The sequence below is a fragment of the Aulonocara sp. 'chitande type north' Nkhata Bay genome, linkage group LG7 (assembly GCF_057382095.1).
Source record: "Aulonocara sp. 'chitande type north' Nkhata Bay isolate Kocher_YH1m ecotype deep benthic linkage group LG7, A_spYH_male_GT1.1, whole genome shotgun sequence".
NCBI lineage: Eukaryota > Metazoa > Chordata > Actinopteri > Cichliformes > Cichlidae > Aulonocara > Aulonocara sp. 'chitande type north' Nkhata Bay.
Window position 1 is genome coordinate 4287309 of NC_141350.1, and position 13376 is coordinate 4300684.

At 39.1% G+C, this 13376-nt stretch overlaps 4 protein-coding genes across 8 annotated transcripts in view; 1 reads left to right on the forward strand and 3 right to left on the reverse strand.

Annotated features, from left to right (window-relative positions):
• Positions 1 to 2218, reverse strand: part of srgap1a (SLIT-ROBO Rho GTPase activating protein 1a) — a 79286-nt gene extending 77068 nt beyond the window's left edge. For all 5 annotated transcript variants that reach the window (XM_086298066.1, XM_086298065.1, XM_086298064.1 and 2 more), the window contains exon 1: positions 1686 to 2218. In XM_086298066.1, the coding sequence (XP_086154192.1) occupies positions 1686 to 1749 (64 nt within the window). In that variant the 5' untranslated portion in view covers positions 1750 to 2218. The remainder of the gene's footprint in view (positions 1 to 1685) is intronic.
• Positions 2219 to 2942: 724 nt separating this feature from the next.
• rxylt1 (ribitol xylosyltransferase 1) lies at positions 2943 to 6583 on the reverse strand. The gene is made up of 6 exons (XM_086298068.1): positions 6363 to 6583; positions 6064 to 6246; positions 5797 to 5899; positions 5365 to 5679; positions 5093 to 5263; positions 2943 to 3983 (listed from the first exon to the last, which is right to left on the reverse strand). The coding sequence occupies exons 1-6, from the start codon at positions 6508 to 6510 to the stop codon at positions 3581 to 3583; spliced, it is 1323 nt and encodes a 440-aa protein (XP_086154194.1). The 5' UTR covers positions 6511 to 6583; the 3' UTR covers positions 2943 to 3580.
• A 224-nt stretch (positions 6584 to 6807) lies between these two features.
• LOC147324335 (cytochrome b-c1 complex subunit Rieske, mitochondrial-like) lies at positions 6808 to 9184 on the forward strand. The gene is made up of 2 exons (XM_086298069.1): positions 6808 to 7018; positions 8466 to 9184. The coding sequence occupies exons 1-2, from the start codon at positions 6907 to 6909 to the stop codon at positions 9074 to 9076; spliced, it is 723 nt and encodes a 240-aa protein (XP_086154195.1). The 5' UTR covers positions 6808 to 6906; the 3' UTR covers positions 9077 to 9184.
• A 137-nt stretch (positions 9185 to 9321) lies between these two features.
• LOC147324336 (protein C19orf12 homolog) lies at positions 9322 to 12393 on the reverse strand. Its single transcript, XM_086298070.1, has 3 exons — positions 12266 to 12393; positions 10923 to 11083; positions 9322 to 10765 (listed from the first exon to the last, which is right to left on the reverse strand). The coding sequence occupies exons 2-3, from the start codon at positions 11080 to 11082 to the stop codon at positions 10500 to 10502; spliced, it is 426 nt and encodes a 141-aa protein (XP_086154196.1). The 5' UTR covers position 11083; positions 12266 to 12393; the 3' UTR covers positions 9322 to 10499.
• Positions 12394 to 13376: the final 983 nt, after the last annotated feature.

Here is a 13376-nt window from a genome sequence, read left to right on the forward strand (position 1 = left end):
GTTTACCTGTGGTTAATTATAGTTAAAGATAAATTCAATCAGTCGTTTTTGGAACATACATTTGAAAGATAATAAATAATGCATCCCTCAGATGGAATACCCACGGGTTATTTACAATGCAAAAAGAACCAGAACAGTACTTTATGCAAATAGCTGTGCACCGCCTGTGATGTTAACTCCCCCGAAGAAAAATATCCTACCTAGAGGATATTTACAATGCACGACAAGCTTCAGAGCATTAGCCTCAGAATTAGATTCAACAAAACAATACACTTAAACTTTGATTTACTGAGGCTCTTCTGGTGCTGTCAAGCAGCAGCTATTCTCAGCATCAGGTGCTTTTTATTAACACACCAACTTCCTCGAGACAACTGGGAGGCCAAGTCATGTCTTGTTTGACATCGTTTATGACTGTGCATCATCTTCTATTACTGGCTGAAAGCCCTTAGTCATCCTTACAGGGGGGTGCAGGGGGATGGGGTTCTGAACAACCTTTGGCAAATGATAGCTTGCTTTCATGCAATCTTGTAATTCCTCAACCAACACTTCTCTATACCCTTCTTAAAGCCCCACCAACCACCACTAACCTCTCCTCTTTTCTCAGCAGTTAAGGCTGGCTATGGGAGGTGAATAGGTGGCATTTCTGCAAATTAATAGCACTGAGGAACAGAGCTGGTAGGCTGGGGACCAAATCCCCATGGTTACCCTGGAGCAGCAACTGCCTTTTCTGTCTGGGAATAAGCCAACGGGGGACTTGAAGGAGACAAGATAAGTTAGGGGCGACATCAGTGAAGCACACCTTTAAATCACATACCTTAATCTAGTCACTGAGCAGTTTTAAGTTTTAAAGTGTGTGTGGCATTAAGTGGGAAACAAATTGGCATAGAATACTAACCATCCACTACTTCTTAAGTGCCCCTGAGCAGTTCACTCAAAGTTAATTTGTGTGTATCTGTGATGCCTGAACTTGTCCTTTCTCACCTCTCCAGTTGCATAACCTTGCTGTGATATTATGGGAACAATGGCTTAACGACAAAAGTCCCACACCAGCTAGAGTTCAAGAAAAAATCTCAACAGTAACAGGTAGTTATAACACACAAGCGTGACTAAAAATGCAACAGGCCAAGTGGGAATAATTACAAGCATCTCGGTTGTTAAGGACAATGTGTGGACATACAGCCTTAAAATAACAGATTTTATTTTATTTATTTTTAAAGGCTACAGGCCTGAAGCCATGTGAAAGATAGTGATCGCTTCTTTGAACCAGTGTCAGTCTATTGAGCGTTCTCAGTGGTTTTCACATGCAAAACTATGCAAGACTAAAAACCCTTCCTGAAATGTGACTAATGATTTATTTTGCTGACTACATCCCTAACTTTGTCCTGCTGGCACAAATATTATTGAGCTGTGGCAGCCCTCCAAGTCATTTTACAGATATCCAAGTTATATGAAGGCTGGACCTCTTGGAAAGACATGTCCTCGTTTGACTTGACCAAAAGGGGGTCATTTACACCAACTTTCTTTCTTAATCCACCTCACCACAAGTCATAGCCAGTGACCACCATCACTAGCTATGACTCATGCAGGTAGTGATGAACCAGCCTGGTCCCAATTAGTCCTTTCTCGGTTCTCCCAGCAGCTCTTACAAGCGCATTTCCCAGAGAAACATTTAACCCTCCCCTTACCTTTGACTTGACTCTCGTAGTCCGTGATAATTTCTTTATCCTTTTTGAACCTCGGTGTGGACATTTTCCGTCTTCCTATGTCCGAAACTTGTTGTAAACTTCTTGTATAAAGAAAAAAAAAACTGTCAACAAGCGGGATCCTACAGCTACCGACGCATCCCAAACAACACGAGAAAAATGAAAGCCAGGGGAAGAAGCACCGAGATTTTTTTAAGTCTGCAGCGGGACTTGGAAAAAGGAGGAAATGTTTATCGCTTCATTGTTCTTCTTCCCTCAGGATACGCGGCGGATACACGGCTGGGCCAATGCGCAATCCTGCTCCAACCAATGAATCCTCTCAACTATCCGAGCAGTCGGCACAGCGCGACAGCGCTGCTGAAACCACAGAAGAAGAAGAAAAAACAATCGCGCAAGTTTAGGGTCCTTCCGGCAGAAGTAGTGTCAACAGCATGTCCGAAGGGCTTGGAAGTCGGCTTGAATGATTAAGAGTCTGCGCCGCTTTGGTGGTGGTTTCCAGTTTGAGACCCACACATCCACACGTCCCCCCCCCTATGCTCGCTCTCCCTCAACGCTTTCTCGCCCCCCACCCCCGACCCTACAACTCAACTCCCAGCAGGCGAAAAGGCAGACAGGGCAGGCAAGCCGACTGCAGCACGCAGCAGCTGGAGGTAGGAAGGACAGGGAGGGAGGGATCTCCACAGTAGTGGACATCCGCGCCCTGACGGACACTCCTGCTGCCAAACCTGAAGGCTTTTTGTCCTTATTAGGGACAAACTACTTATACGTAACTTGAAATAGACGTCACATTATATTAGTTTTTCATTCAATATTTTCTTTCTAAATCAAAATAAAACGATATTTTTAGGTTTTTTTTTTATTATTTACAGACATTGAGTGCTCTACAGGGTAGACTAAACGTGTGGCCGCACACCTGTGCACAGCTCTAGCTGAAATACAGCGAGAAACCCCATAATTCCTGGTAATGACCACGCATCAATATATTCTTAGCTAATATCGATCTGTGTCCTATACATCTCAAATACACTAGTTTGGTAGACATCCAGAAGTTTCTCCTTAGTTTTACGGCATGTTTCGTGTTTATTAGCTTATGTGAAAAGTAAGTTTCCCCACATATAAATTTTTTTTTATCAACTTAAAAAAGCGTCTGCATTACATTTCACTGGAGATCATCGCATCCACTGACATTTAACTGGTCCACAGCGCCATCTGCAGGCACAATGAAAGCACAACCTCACATTTCTGTTCAGGACAATGCTCCATTTTATTTTACTGCACTGTCTTTAAAAAAAAAAGAAAAAGAAATCCCCACACACATGCAGCACAGAACTGAAATAAATATAAAACAGCTGATTTTTTTTTTTTTTTTACCACAAAGCAAAACATTTCATCCCAACCACATCCATTTGCAAGCAGCTCACAAAGAGAAAAGATTTCAAAAGGATATCAGGGTGCTAAAAATGGTGCAAACACATTGCAATCTCTTCTACACATATTATTTAGTGTTTCCTAAAAATCACAATAAGAATTACTTAAAAACACATAAAACATACTTAAAGTAAATTAAGGGTTGTTTTTTTAAAATGCAAAGGCAGTTCATAATCCTCTATCTCTAAATTCCTGTACATTCCACAGTTGTAAACATTTAGATGATGAATATACTTAAATATCACGAGGCCCCTTTCTGACTAGTAATGGCAGCTTTACAACTTTACTACACACATAAATTATTTTTTTAATAACCTGCGCCAGAATATTGAAAAGAACATCACCACTTTCACTATGTCAGTAGTACATCACATTTCTCCACAAACCATAAAATAAATAAAATCAGTTTTAACTGTCAACCACCCCGTTGATATTTAGAAGCACCACAGTCAGCCGTTTTTGAAGAAGGTCTCTTCGATGACCTCGGTGAACCTTTCCTTCATCTGCTGACGAAAGCTGGAATACCACTCCAGCAGCCTCCTCCTCCTGTCCACCCTCTGCTCCTGTGTCATCCCTCTCTCCCTCTGCAAGATGGCTGGGAGCTCCTTCCAGTCGCTGATGAAGATGAAGGGCGCCCCTGCAGCTTTTAGGAGTCGTAGCGGGGAGCTGGGCCCTGCTGCACAGCTCCCAGGTGTCATCACATCTTCCACCACGGGCACGGAGCCATAAGAGCAGGCCTCGTAGATGCGGTAAGACTCTGTGTTGATCCCAACTGGGCAGAGAGTGAGCTCGCTTTGGGCCAGAGCTGTCTGATAGCGTCTCAGACTGTCTGCTGTCTCCTGAGGGAGCCACCTGTGGCAGGTAAGAAGGGGAGATATTTCAGTCAACAGTTTAAGCTACCCCTATAAACACAGAAATATACTATAATATTGTTCCATGTAATTTACATTTAGAACTCAAAGCTGTCTCACCTCAGCTCCATTTATTATTAAACAAGTCAGAAAAGTAAACTTAAATGAAGTGTTTCTTGGTACAAAATTGCCATAACCTAAATATAAGTGGAAAACTGAGCACGTGTCATAATTATCTATGCCTATATAATTAGGGCTTGATTATCTTAAAGGCTTAATTTTATTATTTACTTTCTTTATTTAAAAATGTATCTGAAAGCCTTAGCTGTTCACAGTAAAACCAGGGAACAAGTGTTTGCGTTGATGTGGCAGCGTTCAATGATTTAGCACATCAGTTTTTCTTGATATTAAAAGATTTAAACCAGCAATGGGATTTTCTTAGACGAATGGCTTAGATGAATTATCTGTAGGGGTACACACTGAATAAATCAATCATAACATAAATATTGCTAACATTAAAAATTAACAATTAAATTCTTTATCAGCCCTTAAATTAGCATTTATCTTGCCAGTTGTTTGATCTTCGCTACTGCGTAGATTACTGATGAACTGCACTGCACTGAAATGGACTTAAATGGCAGTGAAGACTTATTGCAGTTATTCTCCTTGACATTCCTTAGCATAATCCTCTTTCTTATTCATTTTTCTTTTTCTTTAAGGAGATTTTGGTCAGATTCAGTTGATTTGCCCTATATTTTGCCCACATGTGGATTAAAAGCTTAGGCCTCTGTGATGTCTAATTTTAACCAAAGTCGTTTGGTTCCCTAAAACTTAAATAAGTTTTGGATTTCACTATGCAAGACTAATAATTTGAAACCGCTTGACCATGAAGCTTACTGTAGACATTAATAGTTTCACAAAGATACACTAGGACGGCCTTAGTGGCAAGATGTTCTTTATACTATTCTAAATATCTCAACTTTTTGTCCTCTTGTTATAGCTGTGTTATAGCACAGTCAGCCAAAGTAAAAATAATCCAGCCAATAAAAAAACTAAAAGATTTTATTCTTTCAGATAAGGCAATGAAACAGGTAATAAATAGTGACTTACTTTTCCCTCCCAGTGGTGATGCAATCCTTTTCCAGGCCAGACTGTGTCAGAATATGCATGAGTGTTTCTCTGGAAGAATTTTTGTAAACAGTTCCTAAGAAATTGCAGAGGTATGGCCGGTTGGAGGTAATTAACTGGGCATTAGGCCTGATCATTGGAAACTGTCTGTATCTGTACAGAGACAAAATCGTGGCATTATATTAGACAGCGTTACTAATTCAAAGAGGAAACATGACACATACACACAAATTAGACAATAAGCGAGGACATACGTAGCAACACCAAGAGGCCACTGAAAGACATCCTTGTCATTGACCCAGGGGCTATCATACACTACAAACAGGAGGTCCACAAAGCCACCATTTCTCTTCAGATGTGGGCTGATCCAGTTGTTGTTGCAGTGCTCATTGCCCAGCAGAACCACAGCAACGTGAGACACTGTATTGGACTGAACCAGAGTTTGGACGTGCTCCAGCCACCGTGTGGAGTAAGTGACTTTTTGCTTTTCGCGGCCATTGAGAACCAAAACCAGACTATTCATGTCCAGAGGCACATGACCCTGCACCACTGCAGGACCTGTGTAGAAACTAGAGACAGAGTGATTTACTAGGATGGGGTCACATTTTTTTCAGTAAATATGTAATTAAGGCTCAAGTGCAAACTATATGTTTGTGCTTTTAAACTTTCTATCTCTGATCTGTTACCTGAAATCAATCTTCCCTGACTGCAGCTCCCCCTCTCTCCATTGTGCTACCTTGTCAGTGGGGTTGAGGGGGCCCTCTAAAACATGTTCCCAAAGGTAAAGCCCTGTAAAGAAAATAGATAGACGAATGACGGTTATTCTGTAGGCCTCCAGGTATGAGATAAAATATATGTAAAACCATAATATCTTGCCACAGAGCAAATTCTTTCCATTTTTAGATGACATCAAAACCTCCTTTCAGGCTGTGACACATTAGATCATGACCTACCTATTGCAGCTTTCCCCCATATCTGGACCTTGTATCTTTTGGGTTTGTTCTTGTCAATTTTACCCAGGTACTGTTTGAAGGCCTCTCTCTTTTTGTTCAAAGCAGAGTTGTACTCCACCTGTTCATCCTCCCACGGATTCCACTCATCAGCAACGTATGGAGCACCGCCATCCCTTACACCACCTACAAACCCAACACACCGTTATCTATTCAATTTTCTTTCCACGCGAAATTAAATAAATATAATTTTTAATTATCGGCTCCTGTTTTTAGGCGGCCCTCCTGCTCCGTGAAATTACCCGATTGTGCTCCCGTCTCTTTCTTCACCACCCTGTGAACGCGGGATAGTACTTTGGTGCTGAAGAAAACATTATACGCAGCATAGAGTGAAAACGCTACATATGCAAAAATAAGGAGAAGGAACAGCTTTCTTTTTGGTATTTTCATTGTTCTCCCCTTTTTTTGTCAGGTTACCATGGTGTATGTAGCTCCGTTTCTGTTGCAAGGACCCTTGTTTACATCACAAGGACCCTTGGATTTAGCTGACGGAGAAAAATGCCTGTACTAAAACATTTGTGTTTAGTTTGTAGGCTTTAGGGTCAAATTATCGTAACGTGTTAAAACCGACATTAAGTTGAAGAAGTCAGACAATATTTAATAACGATTTTTTTTTGTAGAGGAGAAAAAGAAAGACAGTTAGGTTAATGCGGAACTTTAAAAAGAGTTCGGAGACAGTTTCCGGTACAGAAGATTAGAGTGATACACACAAGTTACGTACCGGAGATTGTACACGCAAGGTCGTGTCCCCAACTGTGGGGTTGAGAAATCTTATCTTGGGCGAAAATGATGTCCATAACTGCTCGTCCCGGGGCTTTTCCCCCGTTTCTCCAGACAACAAAGCATGCACTAAAAACTTTGATGTCTCCGGGAGCCAAAGAAGTGGCCGTTGTTGCTGGTAAGGCCCAGTGACGAGCGTTATTAATGTTAGCCGGGGTTGCTAATGAGCCGCATGAGGATAAAAGGATAAAAAAAAACGCAGTACCGGCGTCTTAATTATTCTATAACATCTTAATGCTGTAAAATGTGAAACCTATTTTCGGAGGCTTCTTGAAAACTAATCGTAAACAACTTGCGATGGCTAGCAGGACGTTGGAAGGGTAATGGGCAATCTTTGACCTGACTGACAAATAGGACCCGAATAACAGCGTAGTGGAATAAGGAAAGATGACAATAGAAGGATCTAAAGAAATATAATATATATTTAAAGAATTCCATTTGCATGGAGGTGGTTACATAAAAGACATTTTTTTAAGCCTCATATTTGCACAGTTTCCAATTTGATAAATATGAACAATGGTGCCTCGGTTTTGTAGCAAAATGTGTTTATTTTCGTTGTTTTGTCAAAATATGAAGATGTCAGCCTAGATTTCTATTATTTATTCTAGAAAGACCGAACAACCTGATGTTGTATAATTATCAGATTATCATATAATTCTAAATAAATGTTTCAAGCAGCTGTAGAGTCACAGTAATTGATTTTTTTTTTCCTGTTTGGCCTTTCACCATGTCAGATTTTCACTAGAATGTTATCATAGCTTCAAGAATTTACAATTGTTTAGAATATTATGTGCATTATGAACATGAGGCTTACATTTTTAGTGTCACCACTTTTTTTTTATACCTGTGTATCAGTTGACCTAATTTGAAATTCCTTTTTCATTTCACTTCCATTTTATATGTATTGCATGCATTCATATTGAAAGGAGCAGACCCTACAATATTAAAGGGAAAACCCCAACAATGAGACATGAGACAACAATCAGTATGTAAAGCATTTAGGCAAAAAAAAAAAAAACAACTCAATGTAACATTAAGAAAATGGAAGAACCAGGCTCAGTGAGCAACAACTACCCACTACAAAAAAGGAGAACACAAGGAGACGGCATAAAACACAGACTGTAAGACTGAAGTGATGAAGAAGTGCTCAGTGCAACATTGCCAGTCCACCAGCATGCTGAGTCTTTGAAGGCAAAACTAAGGGATGGTTTCACTTTTAGGGATCTTTAAGAACAACCATATAAAGAATTACAGTAGGTAGGTTAGTCTCAAAGTACCAAATGGCTGCAAAATTAGGACGTGTGGAATTTACAGCATGAGCTCAAAAAGTAGAAATTTAAAGATTTATTTTTGCCAAACCAAAGTCATTCAGTTTTTAGGGTCATTTGAATGCACCAGAAGTTATTGTCATTACAGTCAAATATGAATTAAGCCTCAAATTAAACAACACTTTTCTGAGTTGTTGAGTTTTTGACAGAAAATGATTATTTTGTGAGATGTTGTATAGTTTACTATCTGTTTATTTATCTCCTGCCTGTGTCTTTGAAACGTATTTGTCGCTTCAGCTCCTGGAGGAGTCCGCCTTGCACACACAGACATCAAGATTCCAGACTTTTCAGACTACCGTCGGCCTGAGGTTATGGACCCCAACAAGTCCTCCCAGGAGAGCAGTGAGGCAAGAAGGGCATTCTCTTACTTGTTCACTGGCGCTACCACTGTGGTGGGAGTTTATGCAGCCAAGACAGTCGTCACCCAGTTCATCTCCTCCATGAGCGCATCTGCTGATGTCCTGGCCTTATCCAAGATAGAGGTCAAGCTGAGCGATATCCCAGAAGGCAAAAACATGACCTTCAAGTGGAGAGGAAAACCCTTGTTTGTCCGTCACCGTACAGAGAAGGAAATCGCCACAGAGCAGGCAGTGAATCTTGCAGAGCTGCGTGATCCCGAGCATGACAAGGATAGAGTGACCAACCCCAAGTGGGTCATCGTTCTTGGTGTGTGCACCCATCTGGGTTGTGTGCCCATCGCTAATGCCGGAGAGTACGGAGGCTACTACTGTCCCTGCCATGGCTCTCACTATGATGCTTCAGGAAGAATCAGGAAGGGACCCGCTCCGCTTAACCTAGAGGTTCCCTACTATGAATTCGCAGATGATGAAACAGTGGTGGTGGGATAAATACAGGAGCTTTGCCTCGGTTCCTCTCTGTAATATGTATTTTCTGATGGCTCCCTGAGAGAATTGGGGTTGTGTATTTACTAATAAAGAATATTATATCCAACTCTATTATTGAAATCATGAAAAATTATTTTCAATTTTAACTGGGTTATTTTTTCAGTTCATTATGTTGATATCATAAATCAATTACACATTAATACTGAATCTTAAAAAGAACTTAATCTACTTACACAAACAATTTTTCACCACTTTATTATTGGGCCAGTGACACAACAGTAGAAAAGCAAAGACAAATAGACCAGAAGAAAGTTTTTATCAGAAATGACTAAAGCAGGAATGAAACCATGTAAAATACAGAACCAAAACACCCACAACAGGTGCATAAAACTATATTTAAAAATACATATGCTTAAAAAATAACTTGATTCATTAGTGTGAATTTTAACCTGTACATACATTTAATTATCTGACAGCCAACTCTCTTATTAACGATGTCTGGAGACACTTTCTTAAAGGCGATTCTTCATTCACGCTAATAAAGGGTTAATGGAGAAGGTGTATGTCTATAAAATAGAGCAGAATCAAAATAAAATGGACGTTAAATGGACATCTTTTTTGAACCACTACTCCACATGCTATATGCACATATTCACACATTCTATAGTCTATGTGTCTTATGCCTTTGGGCACTTTCACGTGAATAATAAGCACGCACACACTCACACAAATGCTCATGGATGCACTAAGAGCAGCTTAGGGTTCAGTATCTTGCCCAAAGATCCCTCAACATACAGACTGGATGAGTCAGGATAAAATCACAGACCTTCAGATGACTAGAATCCTATGCCAACCCCAGCACGCTAGCTTAAGTGTGTTAGTACTAAGTTTAATAAAAGACAGATCTACAATGTTAATGCCCAGATGGATTCAATGCCAAGGAATAAAGACTGCTATGCCAAATGCCAAGTCCACACTGGTTTTATTTTTTATTCAAAGTGTACAATATGCTGTATACAGTTGCTGGCAAATCTGCTAAAATGTAAAAAGGCTGGTAATTGATGTAATTATATCAAATCTTTATATTACACAGCAGAATTTTGGCTTAGTTCACAATCCTTCTTATGTAAATAAGATAGTAGACTGGACAACATCACAACTCCATCAAACCTAAAATTCACTATGACTTAAAGCCAGACTTGATGATCGGTGCAGTTAAAGACAGAATAAATGGTACAATAAATAAGTAATAATTGCACTTATCAAAATAAATTACCCAGCCATACAGCTGTTTTCATCAACATATGTAACATTTATATCATACAGAATTTAATTAGGAGTCTTTTAAGTGTCAAAAAGTAGTTCACACTCATCAGAGAACATCCTCCTCTGCATTTAGGCTTCTGTGTCACAATATTGAAAGTGACTAATCAACATAGTGCACTTCTGCCTGGAGCTCCTTGGTGATGTATCCAAGAAGAGCAGCCGTAAGCTGCTGCTTCAGAGTTGCATTGCCCATGACTAGAGCAATCAGCTGAGCCAAATCAGTCCACTCAATGTCTCCCAGGATTTCCATGAGATTCTCATAAAGCTTCTGCTTTTCCTGAGGGCTGAGCTCCATTATGATCTGTGGAAGTGGTTTGAATTGACCACTGGTCAGCCAGCAGCCCAGAAGGCCTCCAGCAGCCCCTCCTACAGAAGATCAAAATTTCAAACTTTTGAGATAAACCAATAATGCTGATCACTCCAAAATAAACAGCTTAATTCCAATACATCAGCATTTATGATGAATCTATATGATTAGAAATGGTTCCTAAAGATAGAGGAACTGTTGCATTGTTCCACTCACCTACAGCTATGCCAAGAGGACCTCCAACCAATCCTCCAGCAAAGGCCAGCGCCCCAGCTGCTGCTGCTCCTTTCCCAGAACCTTTTACTGTGGTCTTAACTTGCTGATTGGTGGACAACTCACAACACAGCTTCATAACATCATCGATTCGTGGAGACATCCTGTGGATTAGATTTGCGATTCATAAAACAATTGCACAATTTAGACATTTTTGTTCAACATTTCAGCAACACAGGCCCATAAAAGTTGAAAGGATTTGAAATTGTGTTTTTATTTAGAATTGTTCCCTCATAATTTATTAAATACTTTCAGTTTCACAAGATTGGGTACAGCAGCAGCATTGCCAACATTTCAGCAGGTTATAATTGAAAAATAACTTCAAAATTAAATAAATGAACAAAATACCAACACAGCTTAGCTCATCTTAAATTCCACACATTACTTGCTAAACTTTAACAATAAAACATTTAACATTTTAAAAAGCTAAAATAAGAAACTTCAGACGTAATTAAATCAGTTCTCAATGAAAAAATAACATTAAGCTTAAAAATAAAACAGAACAAAGTTAAAGGTAAATATGAGACAATGAGTAGAAGTGATATAAATAGGTTAAAAAAAATCAATGACCGGTATCTCGAAAAGCTAGGTCACAAAGGTCTTTGTTTTTAAAATGCTTTGCCTTTGTGTACACTCCAGATAGGTATGCTGACGTAAACGGTCATACTTTTACCGAGCATGCGCCCTCAGATTGACTCGTGAACCCATCATTTTTATTTCACTGTTAATAAGAGTCTGACACTTTTACTAAAATCAAAAAAAATTTACTGTCAGTTATTGTACGCGCTGATTTGTATAATTATATACAGAGTGATTTTAATTACAGTTAAATTCAGACTCTCGTCACAATAAATGGTTAAATAAACCATAATTACACATTGAAGTTTAGGAATAATAAAGTCATTAACAACTCAAACGGACTATTTGGGCTGTTGATAATTAATACATTTTGGTGAGTGTTCTTGTGTTATGAGACTTCTGGCTTAATGCAAGTTAAACTGATAGTATTATCTATCCACACAGCCGCAATTTAATCACCGTGAGCCCTTATCTCACTTCAACTGATGCTGAATTTGGCGACCTTTACTAAAAACAGTTTTTGAAAAAAAAAACCCAAACAATTAACATTATGAATATTCTTCCCGCATGCTTTCGTATTGTTAAGGCGATCAAGCAATCAAAAGCTTCATAACAGACTGCGCAGCTCTGTCATTTCTGCAAAACTCTGTCAATTCAAATTAAAGCCATAGCTGCTTCACCATCCACAGTAAACGCTTGGCACATACCTTGCTGTCTATTCAAATCCTTATCGACATTTACTGGTCCTGTTTTTACTATGTCATTCTCATTATTTGCTGAGCTCGGCCGGGCTCCGCATGCGCCTCATGATATATGAAGCTTGCTGTATGACTCTTGCCGCAATGCCTGATGGGAATGCGCTGGGAAGTTGCATTCAAGTCCAAAAACTACAAACGTGTAAACCACATTTAGCCGAATTAAAATAGAGTGTTGAGCCTAAATTCCAATACAAGTTTCAGCAATGTATAATATTTTTAGACTAGCCTAAATTAGTATTGTTATATTTTTCTTACAAATTGTACATTTTAACAGCGTGTGAGTTTATAAATATAGCATATATGGCATCAAGCCATTATAACGTATTCTTAACTTAAATACGTTAAAATATCATTGGACAGTTGAAAATAGTCTTTGATTTTCAGGCCAAATAATCTGTGTTCACTGTGCTTTAAAGGATAAACTCTGAATTATTAGCCGTTCTTTTTTTTTTTATAGCTTGTGTACACATTGTTTATAACTGGTGTTTCTCATATTTCCAACAGCAATTAAAAGCAACAAAAACAGACTATTTAATTCCTGCCACACAGGAAGGCTGGGAGCTTGGGGATAAATCATATTGTTGTTATCATATTAAATCAAACTCATTCAACTGCCGTGTTTGATTCGGTCGTTACTTCTAATACTTTTATAGGCTTTTATGTGATGTGTGTTTAAATATTATATGTAAATTTTCGTGCAGCATCGGGAAGGTGAACATGGGGAGGTTTGCACCTGCTGCCAGTTAAATAGTGCCTGAATGTGCAAATCTGTTGTGCTTGTCACTGTTTTTATATGCAAGTGGAACAACATCACCTCGCTTTAGATTGTTTACATCTGTGCAGACGTTCATATTTACCCAGAGTACACTGGGAGGAAGAACTGCATCAAGCTCGCTTCATTTGAAACCAAAACGGAAAATGCAATGTTTGACATTTAAAATAAAAGCATTAAATGAGAAAGGAAAGAGATGCATTAAATGCTAAAACTTTTGAAGTTCTCGATGAGTCATGGTAAAAATAAAGTACACACTTTTTAAATGTAATCATTTGTAGTCACAGG